This window comes from Artemia franciscana, chromosome 12 (genome assembly GCF_032884065.1).
Source record: "Artemia franciscana chromosome 12, ASM3288406v1, whole genome shotgun sequence".
Lineage (NCBI taxonomy): Eukaryota > Metazoa > Arthropoda > Branchiopoda > Anostraca > Artemiidae > Artemia > Artemia franciscana.
Window position 1 is genome coordinate 35,859,279 of NC_088874.1, and position 21,988 is coordinate 35,881,266.

A 21,988-nucleotide genomic window follows, 5' to 3' on the forward strand; every position below is an offset into this window, starting at 1 on the left:
CGAAAAACATAGTTATGAGGTTTTTTGACTACGCTGAATAAAATGGCTATCTCAGAATTTCGATCCGTTGATTTGGGAAGATAATTAGCGTGGGAGGGGGTCTAGGTGCCCTCCAATTTTTTGGTCACTTAAAAAGGGCACTAGAACTTTTCATTTCCGTTAGAATGAGCCCTCTCGTAAGATTTTCGGACCACTGGGTCGATACGATCACCCCTGAAAAAAAAAAAAAAAAAAAAAAAAAAACACGCATCCGTGATCTGCCTTCTGGCAAAAAATACAAAATTCCACATTTTTGTAGATAGGAGCTTGAAACTTCTACAATAGGGTTCTCTGATATGCTGAATGTGATGGTGTGATTTTCGTTAAGATTCTATGACTTTTAGGGGTTGTTTCCCCCTATTTTCTAAAATAAGGCAAATTTTCTCAGGCTCGTAACTTTTGATGGGTAAGATTAAACTTGATGAAACTTATATATTTAAAATCAGAATTAAAATGCGATTCTTTTGATGTAGCTATTGGTATCAAAATTCATTTTTTTAGAGTTTTGGTTACCATTGAGCCGGGTCGCTCCTTACTACAGTTCGTTACCACAAACTGTTTGAAATAGTGCCAAATCAGGAAAAAATATATAGATATATAGCCTTAGGCATTACCTTACCCATTAACAGATTTCTAGGGAAATGCAAATTATATTTTGAAACAATGCTGAATTAGGGATCAAATAAAGCTACTCTTTTGTTACCACATTGCTTATTTCATATTTGAGATCTTGATTCAAGATAACCATGTTGTCTAATGTATACCTGCATCTTTGAAGATTTGGCTAGACTTTGTTGTTGGTTGGACATATATTAGATACAACATAAAGAAATATACCATATCCAACTTATTTTTTCTCAAATAGACCTAATCACTGTCGTTGCTAGCCAGCCCTCTGTAAATTTATTATTTGTCACATTATGGGGTTGTCCCCTCCTCAATACCTCGCTCTTCATGCTTAAGCTCTTTAGTACTTACTGTTTATTACCACACTGCTTATTTCATATTTGAAATCTTGGTTCAAGATAACCATGTTGTCTAATGTATACCTGCATCTTTGAACATTTGGCTAGGCTTTGTTGTTGGTTGGACATAAATTATATACAAATTAAAGAAATATATCATATCCAACTTATTTTTTTTTAATAGACCTAATTACTTTCGATGCTAGCCTGCCCTGTTTATCAAATGATAAACAGGTATTAACACAAACTGAAGTCAACTTTTTAAATTGTAGTACAGCATCTGGATTTGTCATCATAGTAAATAGTTCTTTCAGCCATTATAATATTTGAGACTAGCAGTTTTGTCTTGTGATAGCACGTGAGCGTGAGATGCAAGTCTATAGGATCAAACTGCTCATTAATGAAAAATCGTTTGACCTTATATGTTCAGATATTTTAATTAGTCTGTATGCCTCTTATCAAAACGCTGAAAGAAGCTTACCGCTGATTTAGTCTTACCAATTGACTGAAACATATTATGCTATAATATAATTAATTAAAATACTGAGTTCCTCTGGTGGTCACAACTTATACAGCTTATACAACTTATATCTATAAGACTAGCTCAAATAAACCAATTCATAATATTTCTCTATACTTGTACAATTTTCAATAAACTAGCACTTTGCGGGAAAAAAAAAACAATTTATGGTTTTTGTACAATAGAAACACAAAACTCTTTAGGAGGTTTTTACATTGAAAAAAAATGTGTTTTTTATATTTATATGATTTGATTTCACTTGTAAATCATCATTTTATACACAAATCTTAAGTAGAGGTGTCTAGGTCAGAGCATATTGAGCGCCTTATACGATAATATTATTTTTACGCCCCGTAAAATAGTATTTTTGTATGCTAAGGATTTTTCTGCTCCAAAAGTAACACCTTGTTTTTTGTGTTGGTTTTGTATTTTCACTAATTTTTTTTTATATCATTCTACAAATATCCCGAAATATGATGAATCGGTTCATTTGAGCTAGTTTCGTAAATATGAGTGTATGACGCATAGACTGCGAAGCAGTAAATTTTGTACGTCTAAGTTTCAAATTATTTCATTACAGTTAATAGTTGACTTAATTTCTGTTTACTTCTAATTTTTTTTAATGTAATAAATAAGCCCAACAGAAAACCTTTGTCAAACGTAGTAAGTAAAACAAAAACAAAATAGCTTCAGTTTCGTATAAAACGGGCATTAAATACAAACTTTCCCTTTCTCCCACTTTCCCAAGAAATTTGTGCGAATTTATAATGTAGATAAGAATACCGAGGGGAACATTGCCATTGTTGACTTTGAGCGGGAACAGGTAAAAAACCTTAGACAACTCTATTTTTTAAAGTAAAAAAAAAACTTTACCATAAAGATTCAGGTGTTGAGGAGGGGGCAGCCCCTTTCATATACAGAATAATTTCGGTTCGTTTAAGGTTTTAACGTCGCACCTTACTTTCAGTTGAAAAAACTTGTTTTGTGCTTATCATTTAGTTTCTGAAGGTTTTGTAATAATGCCCGGAAATGTTTACGTTTATTATTTGTCACATTACGGGGTTGTACCCCTCCTCAATACTTCGCTCTTCATGCTTAAGCTATTTATTACTTACTGCTTATTACCACACAACTTATTTCATATTTGAAATCTTGGTTCAAGATAATCATATTGTATAATGTATACCTTCATCTTTGAACAATAGCCTAGGCCTTGTTGTTGCTTGGACATAAATTAGATACAAATTAGAGAAATATGCCGTATCCAACTTAATTTTTTCCAACATAATAGACCTAATCACTGCTGCTGCTAGCCTGACGCTTTAAGGAGTTATCAACAGAAGCAGTAGGGGCAATTTTACACCTTGTCTAATAAATTATTTTTCTTTTATTTAAACCTATCTTATAGTTCCTTTGATTTCTAAGAGTATAATCAGGGAAATTTAGGGGCTTAGACATACTTCAACCAATTTACTTTTCTCAAAAGTTTAAAACGGTTGAATTTACTCTCATTTCCCTACTTTACACATTTTCAGTATAAGACAAATTATCATTTTCCCTTCCTTTTGCACTAATTTCCGTTTGCACTAATTTATTTAATTGTTTAAAGCTATGTTTCTACCACCTTCTATATGAATTCATATTCATCATTCAAAAATCATTAGCAAACTTGAAACATTGCATGAATATTTACTTTGTCTTTTGAGTACTCGATAAACACGCGTTATTTTTTTTTTTTTTTGCAAAATTACTCAGTTACTGTTTAATATGCCACTATTCTTCACAATTACATTCTAGCAGCATAGACTAGCTAGCCTATGCAATGAAATTCTTACTCGAAATACATAAATCTTTGGAAAGGATAAGGGACAACGAATGATTTTATACAAATTAGTTCGCAGCCCAAGCCTTGCAGTGCCACTAATAGTTACCTAGACACTTGGTAGACAGGTTACCAGATGCTGTGCTTGGTAGACAGGTTACCAAATGTTGTGCTTGGTAGACAGGTTACTAGATGTTGTGCTTGGTAGACAGGTTGCCAGATGCTGTGCTTGGTAGACAGGTTACCAGATGTTGTGCTTGGTAGACAGGTTGCCAGATGCTGTGCTTGGTAGACAGGTTACCAGATGTTGTGCTTGGTAGACAGGTTGCCAGATGCTGTGCTTGGTAGACAGGTTACCAGATGCTGTGCTTGGTAGACAGGTTACCAGATGCTGTGCTTGGTAGACAGGTTGCCAGATGCTGTGCTTGGTAGACAGGTTACCACATACTGTGTGGCCGTTTTTTTTAGGAGGATTTTTCTGAACTTCTTAATTGCTCCTGAATTTCACTGAGTGCTGATTATTTTAAACTAAATGATTTATTATTTATTTACTATTTAGTAGTGTTCAGAACTTTTATTACTGTCATTATTATTACTGTAGTATTAATTACTATTATTTGACTGATGACGACGATGATTATCATTGTCTGTCTATTTTAAATAAATAGTTTGAATTCAGAACGAAGTGAAAATCTCATTAAAATTCTAACTTTCCGTCTAAATTCTAACCTAGATTGAAAGTACAATCTCTGGTGCCATCTAACCCAACCATCTAACCATTCGTCTAAAGTGTAACCTAGATTTAAAGTCTAACCTCTGGTGCCATCTAACCTAACAATTTAACCATCCGTCTAAAGTCCTGTCTTCACTATGGCTGTTTCATGAAAATGCGGAAACAGTTTTACGTTAACACAATTTGACTTTCATGAAAAAAAAACCTGTTTTGAATGCGTCTGAATTGTCTTTTTAGCTGCAAAAGACAGTAATAGAGGCTGGAGTTTCAGAAATAGTAAATAAAAATTGGCGACTTTGCCTGAAAAAGCCGTAATGGAGACAAGCCTTAACCTAGATTGAAAGTCTAACCTTTGGTGCCATCTAACCCAACCATCTAACCATCCGTCTCAGGTATAACCTAGATTTGATCTCCAGCCTCTCGCACCATCTAACATAACCATATAACCATCAGTCTAAAATCTGACCTATATTTAAAGTCTAACCTCTGGTGCCATTTAACCTAAGAATTTAACCATCTGTCTAAATTCCTGTCTTCACTCTGGCTATTTCATATAAATTCGGCTGAGTGAAAACAGTTTTTCGTTAACCCAATTTGACTTTCATGAAAAAAAAAACAACTATTTTTCATGTAAAATACAGTAATAGAAGCTAGAGTTTCAGAAATAGAAAATAAAAATTGGCGACTTTGTCTGAAAAAAAAAATTAATGGAGACAAACCTTAACCAAGATTGAAAGTCTAACCTTTGGTGCCATCTAACCCAACCATCGAACCATCCGTCTCAAGTCTAACCTAGATTAATCTCCCGCCTCTGGTGCCATCTAACATGAACATCTAATCATGAGTCTAAAATCTAATCTAGATTGAAAGTCTAACCTCTGGTGCCATCCAATATGGAGTGCCAACAGATGTATTTTTTCTTCCCAAAGTTGATGCTAGGTGACTTGACACTCCAAAGTCGATCAGCTTAATTTCAGCATTTTCAGTTAGTAAAATATTGTGTCCTTTGACGTCGCGATGCATGCAATGATTTTGATGCAGATATACAAGTGCCTAAAACAGATGTATAATACAAGTTTGATGACAATACTGGGTAATCAGTATTAATAAAAAATGTTTTGTTGAAAGGCCATCATTCAAATTGCTATATCATCATTTTCAGTTAACTACGTTCTTTTAAGAAGCAAGATTAACTAAAGGCTAAATTACTCCAGTTGCAACTTCTGACCATTTTGAGTAGATGCCAGCTACATTAGACGACTGAAAAATTATCATAGAAAGCGCAATAGTATTCTTTGAGATAAAAGTAAAGTGCCTATATATTTGTCATTAGACAATAAGAAAATCAACTACAATTAAGGAGTGACATTAAAACTTAAAAGGAAAATAAACAAAAAAGAGAGATAAAACTCTACCAAAAAAAACCTCAAACGAGACGACGGCCAGTAGAGAGGAAAGACTAAAACAACGCGGATATTTCGCCTGTATCCAAACAAGGCGTACTCAGCACAAGATAAAAAGAAAACTAAACTAAAAAAATAAAACCACCACCAATAATAATAATAAATACAATTGTCGCTACTTATTTTATTTACTTAATTTGTTATTGTTTTTAAATCTTAAACAGGCTTAACCAACATATAATTGGGGACACTGGCTCACATTTTTGGCTCCACAATCCCGCCGATTTCTTGCTGTTAAATTGTATATATGAATAATTGTAAATTGATTGCTAGCATCCGGCTAGTTTTTTTCCCGCTTAATAATTAAAACGTTGAATCCTTATTAAATTTGGGAGAAAATTTGAATATTTAGTAAAAATTGTCGATAAACAATATTTTGTTTGTTCAAGTCCTTAATGATATATTTTTAGATAAAATTTACGCATGAGCAGCGAAGAGCTGAAGAAGGGGTAGCCCACCTCGTATATGATATAATTTCTATTCGTTTGAAGCATAAATGTTGCTCCTTACGTTCAAGTGAAATAAATTTTTATTTACTTAATTTGTTATTGTTTTTAAATCTTAAACAGGCCTAACCAACATATAATTGGGGATACTGGCTCACATTTTTGGCTCCACAATCTCGCCGATTTCTTGCTGTTAAATTGTATATATGAATAATTGTAAATTGATTGCTCGCATCCGGCTAGTTTTTTTTTTCCGCTTAATAATTAAAATGTTGAATCCTTATTAAATTTGGGAGAAAATTTGAATATTTAGTAAAAATTGTCGATAAACAATATTTTGTTTGTTCAAGTCCTTAATGATATATTTTTAGATAAAATTTACGCATGAGCAGCGAAGAGCTGAAGAAGGGGTAGCCCACCTCGTATATGATATAATTTCTATTCGTTTGAAGCATAAATGTTGCTCCTTACGTTCAAGTGAAATAAATTTTTATTTACTTAATTTGTTATTGTTTTTAAATCTTAAACAGGCCTAACCAACATATAATTGGGGACACTGGCTCACATTTTTGGCTCCACAATCCCGCCGATTTCTTGCTGTTAAATTGTATATATGAATAATTGTAAATTGATTGCTAGCATCCGGCTAGTTTTTTTTTTGTTTTTCCGCTTAATAATTAAAATGTTGAATCTTTATGAAAATTTGGGACAAAATTTGAGTATTTAGTAAAAATTGTGGATGAACAATATTTTGTTTGTTTGTTTAAGTCCTTAATGGTATATTTTTAAATAAAATTTACCCATGAGCAACGAAGAGCTGAAGAAGGGGTAGCCAACCTCATATATGATATAATTTCTATTGATTTGAAGGATAAACGTTGTTCCTTACGTTCAGCTGAAATAACTTTTTATTTACTTGATTTGTTTTTGTTTTTAAATCATACACGGGCCTAACCAGCATATGATTGGGAATACTGGCTCATTTTTCTGGCTCCGTAATCCTGCCAATTTCTTGCTGTTAAATTGTATATATATATATATATATATATATATATATATATATATATATATATATATATATATATATATATGTAAATTGATTGGTAGTATCCGGCTAGTTTTTTTTGTTTTTCCGCTTAATAATCAGAATGTTGAATCCTAATTAAAAATTCGGGACAAAATTTGAATATTCAGTAAAAACTTTCGATTAAACAGTATTTTTTTTGTTTAAGTTATTAATGATACATTTTTAAATAGAATAAATTGTCAAATTATTATATATAAATATAAAATCATAATATTAATAATTTTGTATTATTTTAAATTACGTGAAATAATACTATTTTTACTACATAGTTTTAGAGAGAGAGGGGCATTATTATTTAGCTAAAATTCTCGACTGAAGCTATTAGGATATCTAAACTAGAGTTCTCTTATGTTTCTATATATTGATTACATATTTATACATACATTAAAGCATTCTGTACAAATGAAAAAAGAGAACTGTTACCATTTAAAATCACTGAGAACAAAGATCCTGCTAGCACATGTCATCCCGAACAATGAATTTTCCGACGATGCTCGTGATGCCTAGCCTCACTTTTTCCGCCTCTGTACCAGCAAGCTTGTGAATTTAGTATTTATACTATATAGAAAATGATTTTTTACAATGGAAAAGGTGCTATTAAAGCCCTCCCCCCCTCCTAGAGCACCAACGCTAAAAGCGTAGACCGAAAATATTCCAAGAAATCAACAGGGATTAAATAGCAGTTTCTACCTCCCCCCCTCTTTCTTTCTCCAAAAATAGGTCTATATTCATCCACAGGCTAAATGAAAGTTAATATATTTGGGAATCAAAATGCACTCTTTTAGGCCATCACTGCCCCTCCACCCTCATTCATAATAGCTTATGCACAATGACTCATCAGTGCATGTAATTTATAAAATATGAAGCAAACCAGCTTAGTTAAACAAAGCGCTAAAACAAATATCAGCAAAATTTTTAAGCAAGAAGAAATGAGGAATCACAACGCAGCACCCTTATTCATATTTGGTTTAAATAAATAGATGTAAATTCTACCCCCCCCCCCCATAACCTCTTCTATATTTATCTCAATACTCATGATGAGTCTGAGGCCGTCCTGGCTGAGTGGTTGGCGCGCTGGCGTGGGAATTCTGTGTCCAAGGGGTACGGGTTCAATCCCACTTGTGACCAGTTATTTGGTTTAGGACGGGGGTCAGTGGCGTGAATCTGTAAGCTCAGCCAGAGTCGACCCAGCTCTAAATGGGTACCTGGAGAAATCTGGGGAAGGTAAGCAGGAAGGGCGTGCGAAATCACAGGATGGTTGTCCCCCAACCCCCCATTGCACTTCCTGGCTGAAGGGCCATCAAACGGAGATCAGCACCGCCGGTTTGGACCTTAAGGGTCTAGTGCCGTCTTAAGTACTTACTTACTTACATGAAGAGTCTGGCAATTTGGGCATTGAAATGCGCTCTGTTAGGCTTCTGCCATTCCTCGTTACATAAACGTCGTGATTCAGTCTAGCGCGATTGCCAGGGGTTCAAATCTCGGTGTCGCTGATTATTCGGTATGGAAGGGGGTCAATATTGTTACTCTGTAAGCTCAGCCAGAGTCGAGACAGCTATAATGGTAACTGTGATTGAGCACCACTGAGTATTTATAAACAATTGCGAGGGATCATCAGTGATCAACAGAACTGGTTTATTATAACGAACTTTTAAATAAATATCAAAAGAATTATCTAGAAATTCTTAAAGAAATTTTCAACTAATTTCGGAGGTTCGAGAAATGTTGTCGCAGCGCCATTTATTTTGAATTGTGTTTCTAATTGAGCGGATTTTCTTAAAAATTAGCCACATGGTAAAGATGAATTCTATAATTGTTTAGTTCATTCAGGTTTTTTGCAATGTGTTAATATTTGTGATTTGGTAAAATTTATAATATTTAGTTTACCTATTGTTGCTAAAGGGAGGGATATATTAACAGGATAAGCTTGTTTTGGTTTTACTTGGTTGTTTTACATTTGCTGTTTTTTTTTTCATAGGCATGTATTTTGGGGGTGATACCTGACGCGGGGATGCCATGGATATTCTGTGGTAGCCACAACACTGTGCTGGGTAGAGAATTTAGAGTGGCGAAACCCTATATAGGCCAGTGTATTCTCCTGATGAGCCCTTATGTTGGGTGTTGCCTCTGAATTATTTGTCTATATTATTTTTTCTATTGTTTGGTAAATGACGACTTATACTTATTGACGACATGACTGCCTGTCCATGGATTATTCTTTATGGTTGATTGTGTGTGGCTATGCTGTTTGACCTATATGATTGTATGGATGAGTAGGGTTAAGGCCTCATTCAAGTGCTGGTCTATATTAATCACTAATTTAGGAAAACAGTCTACCTTTTCTCCTTCTGTCTCTCTTCTTTTTTTTTTGTGTTTGTGCTGTTGCATTGGTGATTTCTCTTTTCATGATATATATATATATATATATATATATATATATATATATATATATATATATATATATATATATATGTATATTATTAGTTTGTTTCTTATTTCTTTTTGTTTTGTTTTAGATTTTACTTGATTATATATTTTATAGATTATTTTGGATTCTATCTTTAGTGCTATTATTTCATTTTGCTTATATTTATATTTAACGTTTAAAACACCTTGTTTTATACAGACTAAATATCTGCGTCGTTTCAGCTTGGCTTTTCCTACTACTGGCCGTAGCCCCGTTTGTTTCCTCCTCTTGCGATTCTTTCTCTCTTTGTATTCTTATGGCTTTATGTATTATGGCTATTATGTAGGTTACAGCTCGCTTTTGTATTATAGAGATTATGGCTTGCATTGTTCGACTTCAGATCTTCTTGTTTTACCTTTACTGCGTTTCGTACTATTATTACGTATTTCTACTATTTGCAATTTAACTATTTTACTTTTAGTATTTTACTACTGCTTTTATTATTATTATATTTTACTATTTACACATTTTACGCATTTCCTGTTACCTGTTTAATTGAATTTCACGCTGACTCGTGAAGCAAATGAACTATGTGTAAAAAATGACAATTACGTGTGCACTCCCAGCCCATCCACAAATCTTTTCTGACTAAGGCCTCAAAACCCTTTTATTCCGTGGTAATGAAGGACCCAAATAAATATACGAACAAGTCCACGGACCAAAAAGCATAAACTGACAGATTGTTTGAGGATTCAACCGGTTATAGCTGAGCTTAGAACTGGGAAAGATACTTGGCGAATAGTTGTGAGTTGTAAAAACAAGGCGACTATTCTAACAGATACCATCAAAGCTAAGGATAAATCGCAATACCCCAGCTAAAAATCCTTGTGTATTTAAGAATTGCCCATTCTGAGAGGGTATTTAATATGCAGTTACAGAAGCTGATGATTAATTGACCAGAATAGATCCCATTGGTAAAACCAGATTCAGAATTTTACAGTTTTCTCCCTTAGACAACTTATTAGCTGCCATCTCCTCAACATTGCCAATCAAATACAGGTAAATGCGACTTAAAGAGTTAGTTCCGCCCCCTCCTCGATGCTATGACTGCCAAGAGTTGGACACATTGCTGTCGATTGTGAACAACTAGTCGTTGATTGTGTTGAGTATAGACTAGACAGTCACATACGGAAGTTATTCCCTGCAAAAATAAAATGAAATATGCACTTTGTGTCCATATCAGCCCCCCAGCGTACCAACAATTTTGCGGTTTATATTTGTCCTTATGGTACTATATGACTCATTTTCCACTGTCATTAACACTTGATTTGGCAAAATTGGGCCCAACGTTGCCCCCCTCCCAGGATTTTAACGAAATTATAACAATGCTTTCACCTCGTAAGGTTCACCTTAGCGTCTTTACTGCAGTTAAAAAAGATATTAAACAAGATTGCTTTTTGAATGTCAAAATAGGTGAAAATGTGATCTGAACGCAAGATATAGTGATGTATCATGGGTCCAAATTAGGTCATATATTTCGTGCCAAGCTCATTATAAAATCAGTATTTATCCGTTCAACAAGCTCTGTTGCTAGCAGTTTGCGGATATTTGCTACTTATAAGAAAACGTTTTTGTTACTATTATTCAATAAGGTGAGGACATACTGCTACATTACCACCGTTATTTTATTATCGTTGTAGATTGCAGTGATAGATTAACGCCTTAGGTACCTGATGTACTACGTCAGATGATTTCTTTCGAAGATTGGATATAAGTTACGGACACAACCAACGACATGGATTACTAATGAAACAGTACTGATAGAGTACTAACCTCCAAAGTTTCTTTAATAATATATGCTATTTGTTCTTCAGTTAAGCACTGTCCAACAGATGTCAAAGCTTGAACCAGGTCGGTTACAGAGCCTCCACTGCACAGCTGAAAAAAGAAGAAATCTTTATACCATGTAAAGGCATTAGCCATCTCTAGTATAACCCTTAGTCCCCTCTTGCTGCAATTTCTGGAAGAAAGCAATCCAAGAGATGCATTTGTTTTGCAGAAAAAAAAAACGACCAACATTCTCGATATTTCACAAATATACAACGAAAACACGTTGATTAGCCTCGTATTTTGTTACACGTAGATAACTTCGAAGACCACACTGCCTTTCCATGACGAAAGTAAAACAGTTCAAAATAGGGATGAAACCTTTTTATTGACAGTGAACAGATATAAAATTTAACTGGATATTTCGAACACATATACAGTGTTCATGACAGTTATCCAGATAATACAGATAACATGACAGTTATCCAGTTAAATTTTATATCTGTTCACTGTCAATAAAAAGGTTTCATCCCTATTTTGAACTGTTTTACTTTCGTTATGTTACACAACATTATAATATTATATAGTCTTATTTGATATTACAGAAATTTATGATATTATATAGCACTATATTTTATTGTACTATAGCATATAATAAGTTTTTGTTATGTTTTTACGAGTCAGACAAACCATTCGGGGGAGGGGGATTGAACCACCTACCCTCCCCCTAGATATGGCCTTGTATATAATATTACATTCACTTTAATATATGATATTATATACATTATAATATTATATATTCTATTATATATCCTTATCTTATATAACTAGCATTATCGTATATTAAAACAAATGTGTTTCAATAAATTTCCTACTGTTAAATTTCAATGCAGTTGCGTAAAAGGGAGAGAAATTAATCTACATATTACAGCACATAAGCAGTTGAACAGACAGTCATTATTTCTGAGTAAAATTTCTCGCATATTTGAGGAAATTTAAACGTAAGGGGATTTTTTTTTTAAAGAAATGCTTGCAAGAAATAGTCCGTACTCTAATAATTCACTGAGGTTTTCCGCAAAACACGGGATAGGGAATAATGGGAAATCCAAGGGTTACTAACAGGGAAAGATCGGTTACCAACAGCTACATTTGCCAAGACAGTTTTTTGCCTTAATTACATTGAATTGTGCGGCAATTATTTATTTACCGTTCATTGTCTTTATATATAATTGTAAGTTTTCCAAATTGAAAAACTTTGCCAAAGTGATTAAAGACTTGAAAGCCTAATTAGTCTAAGGCCAAGATAAGAGCACGTTCATAAAAGGACAGGAAATATATCTTTTGTGGAGCTGAATCAAGGTTGTAAAGATTGTTGGGTAGCCTTGGCAAAAAAAAACCTCCAGATGTAATAGTAATAGGTAATAATAAACCTTCGGTAATAGGTAAGAAATAGATGTCGCAAATAATTTCTGAGGTCACAGCAGATAACCATGTAAATAAGCGTAAAAAGCACCATCTATAAAAAAATCTATAAAATCTATAAAAACAATCTATAAAAAAAAATCTAAAAATATAAAAAAATCTATAAGATAAAATCTATAATCTATAAAAAAAATCTATAAATATCTAACAATCTATAAAAAAAAAGCACTGTCGACAGCACTATCGGGTGACTATTGATTCAGATAAACTTAAGGAACGTGCTCTATGGTTATGTTTAAACTTCAATTTATTTTGGGATCAGAATACTGACTTGTTTTTCATAGTTGAAATTTGCAACATACATATTATTACCCTAGATTACCAACATATATTATTACCAACATACAATATTAACCTAATGGGACCTGATTGATAACATGTTGCAACTTTTGGCTTAGTATAACGAAATACTTTTTAAAGGCGTTATCTATTTCGAAATGTGGTCCAATTCAACTTTCTAGAGGTATAATCAGAGAAAGCATTATATGGCTAGGACACATTCTGCGAAAGAAGGATGAGAGATTGCCCTGGATTGTCCTTGTCGACCAACCATCTAGGAGGAAACAAAAAGCAGATACTGCAATGTTAATAGTAGTAGGCGTACTAACTAACAGGGATTGTGATACTTTTTTGAAGAAGATTAACTAATTAAGCTATATACACTGCTTCCCTTTTTAAGAACACAAAAGTAATGTCATTTCATTCCCAATTCAACAGTCTTTCCAAATATATTAAGTGCAACTTCAACAATAGCATAGCAGCCCCTCTTGTAATGCCAGATGCAGCCCTGGGCCATATACAAAATTTTTTTGTTTGTTTTTCTTTCCAATTGGCAATATGAAGAGATTGGGATTATCCCAGCTAAAGATAGTATAACGTTAAGAGGATACGATACTGTTAACATCATTTTGTGAGCCTCAACGTCTGCTGACTTTTTCAAAGGAAAAGGATCCATTAGTGAATTTACCCAGAGAACTACTTATCATTGCAACCTATTGAGAATTTCTGATTTGATTATGAAATATGGTTTAAAAGACAATGGAATTCTGTTGTCTGGACTTATCCCAGCTAAAGATAGTAATAGGGCCAATTGTACTTTTCTTCTTAATCCAGGTCCTTGTAACCAGTCGATAAACACCCGGAATGTATCACCAAATTTGCACGTTTTGTACCAAAGAATATTTTATATAAAGATCCTCCTCAAAACCAAAGACTAAGTATAACGGAATACTTTTTAAAGGCGTTATTTATTTCGAAATGTGGTTCAATTCAACTTTCTAGGGGTATAATCAGAGAAAGGTTGATATGGCTAGGACACGTTCTGCGAAAGTAGGATGACAGATTGCCAAGCATTGTCCTTGTTGACCAGCCATCTAGGAGGAAACGAAAAGCAGATGCTGCAATGTTAGTAGTAGTAGAAGGCGTAGTAGTAGTAGTTTGTTATTTATTCCTTTGTTCTAGTAAAAATAGTGGCGTGCTTCGGTTCCAGGGCTGGGCTTTTTTGGATCTAATGTAGACAACTGCTTGCTAATTAACGCTGAGTTAATTTTGGTATCAATTAACTTTGAAGTTACCTAGGATCGGGAATATCGGTTTCTAATTTCAATTATAAGAAAACATTTCATCCAGTAGATTAATTTAGATAACCGAACAGTGTACAAGATGGACAGTTGGACACCAATGGGATCATTACTTCAAAAAGTATTTTTCTAGGAAAAGATTAGGCAATGAAATAAAATATTGAACAAATTTCGTCGATTTACTTCCCAAGTGTGAAATTAATTGGAAAAAAATCTCAAAGGTCTCGCCCCTCCGAATACCCACGCTAATTGGGACAGAAGCTCGTAATTGTTCCCCCTAGATTTTGAAAAATAGCACTTTGTACATCTTCTTTTCAAGGAAAAAATCGAAAAGCCTCAATTCTGGGAAATACATAAAAATTGAAATATATTTTTGTATCCTCCTTTTATAAAAAAAAAAAAATGAAATCGAAAAATTCTCCTTGCCTCAGCTGCATTTCCCTGAATATAGGACATTCGTGGACGTGCCGCTGTTTTGAACTGAATAAAAAAAGTCAGAACTTAAATTTCCTTTGACATTAGAATCAGCAAGATGCCAAGCTATCTTTAGTTGCCCTTGGTTCTTGAAATTAGCAAACTACTCCTCCGAACAGCGAGGATTGACCTTGGTACCCAAAGGAGCACAATTTTTAAGACAACCCTTACGTTCCAAATATGCATTTATCAATAGTTATTTGTCCACCCTCAGCTGTTCTATACGTTATGCTTTGGTTCCGGACTTTTTGGGGGGCTAGGGGGATTTGGCGCAAGAAAATCAAAAAGAAAAAAGAAAAGAAAAACAAACCTCCGTGGAAAACCAAAGCTGGTCCTCGTCCCTTCCCCCTCCTTTCTTAGAACATTGTTTCAGCATAACAAACCTCCATGCAAAACCAAAGCTGGTCCTCGTCCCTTCTTTCCCCTTTCTTAGAACAAAGTCTTAAAAAAACACAGAGAATAGCATAAAAACCTCAATGCAAAATCAAAGCTGGTTCTGGTCCCTTCTTCCCCCTTTCTTAGAACACTGTTTCTAAGAATACAGATAATAGGATAACAAACCTTAATGCAAAACCAAAGCTGGTCCTCGTCCCTTCTTCCCCCTTTCTTAGAACATTGTTTCTAAGAATACAGAAAATAGCATAACAAACCTCCATGCAAAATCAAAGCTGGTCCTCGTCCCTTCTTCCTCCTTTCTTAGAACTTTGTTTCTAAGAATACAGAGAATAGCATAACCAACCTCCATGCAAAATCAAAGCTGGTCCTCGTCCCTTCTTCCCCCTTTCTTAGAACATTGTTTCTAAGAACACTGAGAATAGCATAACAAACCTCCATACAAAATCAAAGCTGGTCCTATTCCCTTCTTCCCCCTTTCTTAGGACATTGTTTCTGAGAACACAGAGAATAGCATAACAAACCTCCATGCAAAATCAAAGCTGGTTCTATTCCCTTCTTCCCCCTTTCTTAGAACATTGTTTCTAAGAAAACAGAGAATAGCATAACAAACCTCCATGCAAAATAAAGGCTGGTCCTATTCCCTTCTTCCCCCTTTCTTAGAATATTGTTTCTAAGAAAACAGAGAATAGCATAACAAACCTCCATGCAAAATCAAAACTGGTTCTAGTCCCTTCTTCTCCCTTTCTTAGAACAGTGTTTCTAAGAACACAGAGAATAGCATAACAAACCTCCATGCAAAACCAAAGCTGGTCCTCGTCCCTTCTTCCCCCTTTCTTCAAGAACAGTCCAATAAAGGAGGGAATATTTGGATGCAAGCATAAGTCTCTTAGAACAAGGTATTCCTCTTCAATTTCTTCTATGTTGTCAGCAATATTTTCCATGATTTTCACTGCGATTTTCTGGCCTATAAAAAGTAATAATTTTTATAATAGTATGTACATCAAAAAAGTGCTTACTGACCAGAATCAATCCGTAGAATCACTAGAATTACCAGCTTAAACAACCACCACTGATTGCTACAATATTGAAATATTAACAATATAAACAATATAAATATAATATATATATAAATATAAATATAATATTTATAAATATAATATAAATATAATATTTATATATAAATACAATATAAATATAAACAAAATTTCAGATTTAAATAAAGAACCTTGCAAATTACAGATAACATAACAGAAAAAACTTCTCCTTTATGTTATTCTTTTTACTGAATTCCAAACCCTACCTAGAATTTATGTAAACAGCGTGAGGAACTTAGGAACCACAAAATTGAATGTTTATTTTCACATCTAAACAAAAAACTAGACCCTAGACCCCTTGAGGCGCCCTAAGACTCTTTCTAGATATTGCTTACACTGATTATGCTTGGCTACACAGGAGAGTCAGGGACCTAAGTTCCAGATCTTTGAAGTTTTAGGATTTCAAATGCACAAGATCCAGAGTCCTGAAAAGGTTACAACCAGTCCTCTAGACAACTAGAAGCGCCCTTGAATTTATTTAATATATATATATATATATATATATATATATATATATATATATATATATATATATATATATATTGATTTGGCTTGTTCTGCTTAGACACAGAGGAGGATCAGTGACCTTAGTTCTAGATCTTTGAAGTTTTAGGATTCTCAAATGCACAAGATCCATAATCCTGAAAAGGTTACAACCAGTCCTCTAGACTACCTGATAAAAAAAAGGATAAAGATCCTCTAGAGCCATTGCTGGCGCATAGGGCGTCGAATCGACGTTTCAGTTGCTGGGTGTTTTTACAGGAACAAGTAGCAAGCTTGTCGCCCAACGCTAGACTACCTGAAGCACCCTTGAATTCATTCTATATATATATATATATATTGATTTGGCTTCTTCTGCTTGGACACAGAGAGGGTCAGCGACCTTAGTTCCAGATCTTTGAAGTTTTAGGATTCTCAAATGCACAAGATCTAGATTCCTGAAAAGGTTACAACCAATCCTCTAGACTACCTGAAGCACCCTTGAATTCATTCTATATATAATATTGATTTGGCTTGTTCTGCTTAGACACAGAGGAGGGTCAGCGATCTTAGTTCCAGATCTTTGATGTTTTAGGATTCTCAAATGCACAAGATCCAGAGTCCTGAAAAGGTTACAACGCGTCCTCTCGACTACCTGAAGCACCCTTGAATTCATTATATATATATTGATTTGGCTTGTTCTGCTTAGACACAGAGGAGGGTCAGCGACCTTAGTTCTAGATCTTTGAAGCTTTAGGATTCTCAAATGCACAAGATCCCGAGTCCTGAAAAAGTTACAACCAGTCCTCTAGACTACCTGAAGCGCCCTTGAATTCATTCTATATATATATATATATATATATATATATATATATATATATATATATATATATATGATATGGCTTGGTCTGCTTAGACACAGAGGAGGGTCAGCGACCTTAGTTCCAGATCTTTGAAGTTTTAGGATTCTCAAATGCACAAGATCTAGAGTCCTGACAAGGTTACAACCAGTCCTCTAGACTACCAGAAGCACCCTTGAATTAATTCTATATACTGATTTGGCTTGTTCTGATTAGACACAGAGGGGTCTATAAAATATATATTCTGTACATATTGATTTGGCTTGTTCTGCTTAGACACAGATGAGGGTCAGCGACATTAGTTCTAGATCTTTGAAGTTTTAGGGTTCTCAAATGCACAAGATCCAGAGTTCTGAAAAGGTTACAACCAGTCCTCGAGACTACCTGAAGCGCCCTTGAATTAATTCTATATACTGATTTTTATTGTTCTGATTAGACACAGAGAAGGGTCAGCGACCTTAATTGTAGGCCTTTGGAGTTTAAGGTTCTGAAATGCTCTAGATCCATACCCTTGAAAAGGTTACATTCGCCATTTCTTTTTCTACACATTTATTAACGAATAGATGCTCTTGCAAACTAACTCATTTGATTGACAAGTTTACTGGCTTTTTCAAGATCAAAAGTCATCAGATGGTACCTGACCCCCCCTTTCTGTATCACATTTCAGCCCTTGTGCACCTCCTTTAGCACATGGTATCGGAAAAAATTCTATAGTAATTTCACTCAGAACAATCGAAGGGTCCAAAAATATACCTGCAACGTTGGCCATGCGTCAAAAATAACATAAAACCAAAGAAATATTGAACAAAGGTCATATTATTTATGCTTGTAAGAAAAATTCTAATTAATTTACCTCCAGAGTGGGAATAACCCATGCTACCCACATGGTATGGATCCCCAAATTATGTAAACTACCACAAGACCATGTATGCAAACAGTGGAAATCAACTGAGCAAGGACCATAGATACATTTTAGAAGAAAAAATGGGTGTATTATGCCTAGTTAAAATTTTATTCAAGGACAAAGTTAGAATTTGTTACAACTTTACCTGGTACAAAACGATCTGAATCCCAACTTAGATCAAAAATAAGCTATGTTCCAACTCCTAGTATAAAAAAAAGCAAAAAGCTGAGACGGTACAGAAACAAGCTCTCACTCGAATCCGTGCAAAAAAGAGTCACGTTCAGGGTGCCCGACTTCAATAATACGGTGCAAACATAAATTAGGTCCAGAAAAGTGTAAAAACAAAGCAAGTCCCAACCCGGTACAGGAACAAACGAAGACCTGATTTGGTGTGAAGACGAGAAAAGCACTTACTCTGTGTAAAAATAAGACTATTCCTGACATAAAGAATCATGGCTGTGTTCTGAATGGGTGTAAAAACAAGCTAAACACAAATTGGTCAAAAACGTGCTAACATCATAATCTTTACAATAATAAGCTATGTCTGCACAAGCTTTGATCAAAGCCCTGATTTAGAGAAAAATGAACTAAAACCGAGCTATAGACTGAATCGGTGCAGAAATTTTAATCTCGACTCGGTGCAAAAACAGTCTGAATTTATCCTCGATAAAAAAAAACTAACTTCGACCTGCTTTCTTAGAGCCAAATTTGGTACAACAAACAGGGCCAAATTCGCTACAATAACGAGTCATGTCTGGACTTGGTGTAAAATAAGCCAAGTCCGTATTCTGAGCAACCAAGTCAAAGGTGCAGCCTGACTCAGAGTAAGACCATTTAAAAGTCCCCAACTGGCAAAAAATGAGGCAAATTATGACTTAATAAAAAATCCGCTATGTCCAAACTACAAACTGACTAGGAATAAAAGCAGGCCTAAACATTATTTGGTGCAAAAATGAGTAAACTCATGACTCAGTTCAAAATTAACTAATTCCTAATTTGGTTCAAAGATGATTCTGACTTTGTGTACAGATGAGCCAAGTTCAAGCTGCACTTGGTCCTAAAATTTATATATTTCCCTCAAAATTGAGGAGCATATAAAGTACAAAAATTAAATACATCAACAAACGAAATCAAACATCGAAACAAACATCAACAAACGAAACAAACTGATATTAAATGAGCCTAAAAATATAACTGAATAAATACGTAAAAAATAAAAAAATAAAACATAAAACATCGTAAAAAATATTAACAAAACGACTGATTTTAAATGAGCCTAATAATATAACTGAATATATACGTAAACAATCAAACATAAAACATCGTAAAAGATGTCAACGAAACGACTGATTTTAAATGAGCCTAACAATATAACTGAATAAATGCGTACATTTTATTTAAACCTACGCTTTTTATTTTAGCTTTATTGTACCTTTATTTTTATTTATTCAAATAAGAAAATTATACTTATTATAAATTTTTGAGATTGAAGACAGGCTACAAAGCGGTCTAGAAGTTCCAAAAACCCAACAACCCTCATTTTCTCAATACCAGCTTTGCATCAGAAATTTGGGCAACTTTCAATAACTTGATCCTGAATCATGCAAAGATTAATCGGTATGATTTTAGAGGAAAAGTGGGCCCATGGCCTAACCTAATCCTCCCCCTCTTGTCACCAAGTTTTAATATAGGGTTTGCATTATGGTACGAGTATCTTGGTAATGGCATTATGGTATTACAGTAATTGTGCAGCATGGTATTGTTTTTGGTTAAATCTATAAGGTCAATGCCCCCTTGTATTATGTGACTTACCTGTTTCAAGGTCAAATGCTTTAAATACTTCGCCATAGGTTCCTTCTCCAATGACTCCGTCAAGCTGAAACCTTCCACTTGGGTCAGGCAAATCATCAAAATGAATATGTTGACTTAAGCCAAGATATGACATGCTTTCATAAGTATTCCTAAAGATAAAGCTAGATGAGTTTCAACAAAAATTTCAAAATAGTCACTTATAGCTTGGGGCTGCTACAGAGGGCGTAGATTGTGAAGGTCTAAAATATACATAATATTACTATACCTCTAAAATTCAAAACCTGTTATTAAAACTCGAAATGAAAATATATGAAGTCTTATTTTAATTCAAACCTCACACTGCCAGAAATTACTATCAAAGAATAAATCGGGATCCGGTATTTCCTTCGGGAAATCGCTCCGCTTAAAATCCCCGACGAAAGTTCCACCCGCGTGAAATCCCTCCCCTCGCACGATTATCCCTATGAAAAATTCCTCCATACGTAAAATTGAGCAGCCATAGAGAAATGACAGCCCAGACCAGAAATAATCAAAATAATCATGAGTGACTAGATATCAATTTCTACCTCCCCCCCCCTCCTTAGAACCAATTCTGCATTTATCTGAAGGCTCAGTGAGAGTAAGGATGTTTGGCATTAAAATGCATCCTTTGAGGAATCTGCCTCTGTCACAAATTACAAAACAAACAGAGAACAGTCCTACTGTAGAGGTTTTAAGTTCTCCTCTACAAAAATTTAAATATTCTGAATTGTTTATTTTTTGCCAAAGAATGACCATAGATAAAAACAACAATTAAAAAGAAATAGAATTCACAAAGACCGAAGGCCGAGAACGAGTCCGTTGATTTTGAATTAAAATCAAGTAGCTGGGGGCATCAAGCCATGACTAATTGTAAAAAAAGCCAAAATAGATAGTCCGAGTGATTGAGAGGCAAATCTGGCCTAAGTCCTTTTAGGATTGTTTAAAAATGATGTCATTTCACTTGTTGATAGATAAGTCTATCATTCATTCGTCCATACATCTTTCCTATGGCAGTACTAAGGTAGATAGTCATAGAACTGAGGGATGAGAATAATCCGCTCCTAAGCCGTCAGAGGTTCAACCTATGCGAGGCCCCACCTCCATTTTGAGGATGGGTAATATATACTTTTGCTCCGTTCTCCATGCAAGGAATGTACTGGTCTTAAGATCTCTTTACCTTTGTTGGACTATCCTCCCAAAATTGTGTCATTACAATTCATTAAAATAAGACTAGGACCAAATTGACATCTTGCGACGCCTTTTTGAATGCCCATGAACAATTCATTCGGATTTATGTACGTCATTTCACTGCAATATACAAGGTCTCAGATTTTAAACAATCTAAAATGGGTGTTTTTCAGGCATCCTTTCGAAATTTTCGCTTAGTTTTTTCAGTCTTTTCGAATGGTCTTAAAAAAAACCCATTGTTGTTCATTTTTCTTTATACTATAGCAGTCAATGTGCTTTAAGAGATTAATTTAGTTTACGAACTATAATTGACCAGTTCCAATTTTGGATGAACTCTGTTAAACCATCTAGTATGTGCATTAATGAAACCAATCTCAACCATGACAAA

General features: G+C 34.4%; 1 protein-coding gene across 9 annotated transcripts in view; it reads right to left on the bottom strand.

Moving 5' to 3' along the window:
- The window catches only part of LOC136034048 (myosin-IIIb-like), a 165,464-nt gene that overhangs the window by 100,586 nt on the left and 42,890 nt on the right, over positions 1-21,988 (bottom strand). For 8 of the 9 annotated variants that reach the window (XM_065715140.1, XM_065715139.1, XM_065715138.1 and 5 more), the window contains 4 exons: positions 20,392-20,540; positions 16,030-16,205; positions 11,316-11,420; positions 4,956-5,132 (listed from right to left, as the gene is read on the bottom strand). In XM_065715140.1, coding sequence (XP_065571212.1) covers positions 4,956-5,132; positions 11,316-11,420; positions 16,030-16,205; positions 20,392-20,540 — 607 coding nt within the window. Of the gene's footprint in view, positions 1-4,955; positions 5,133-11,315; positions 11,421-15,228; positions 15,271-16,029; positions 16,206-20,391; positions 20,541-21,988 lie in introns of those variants that run through there. The other variant, XM_065715141.1, reaches the window with a different exon arrangement.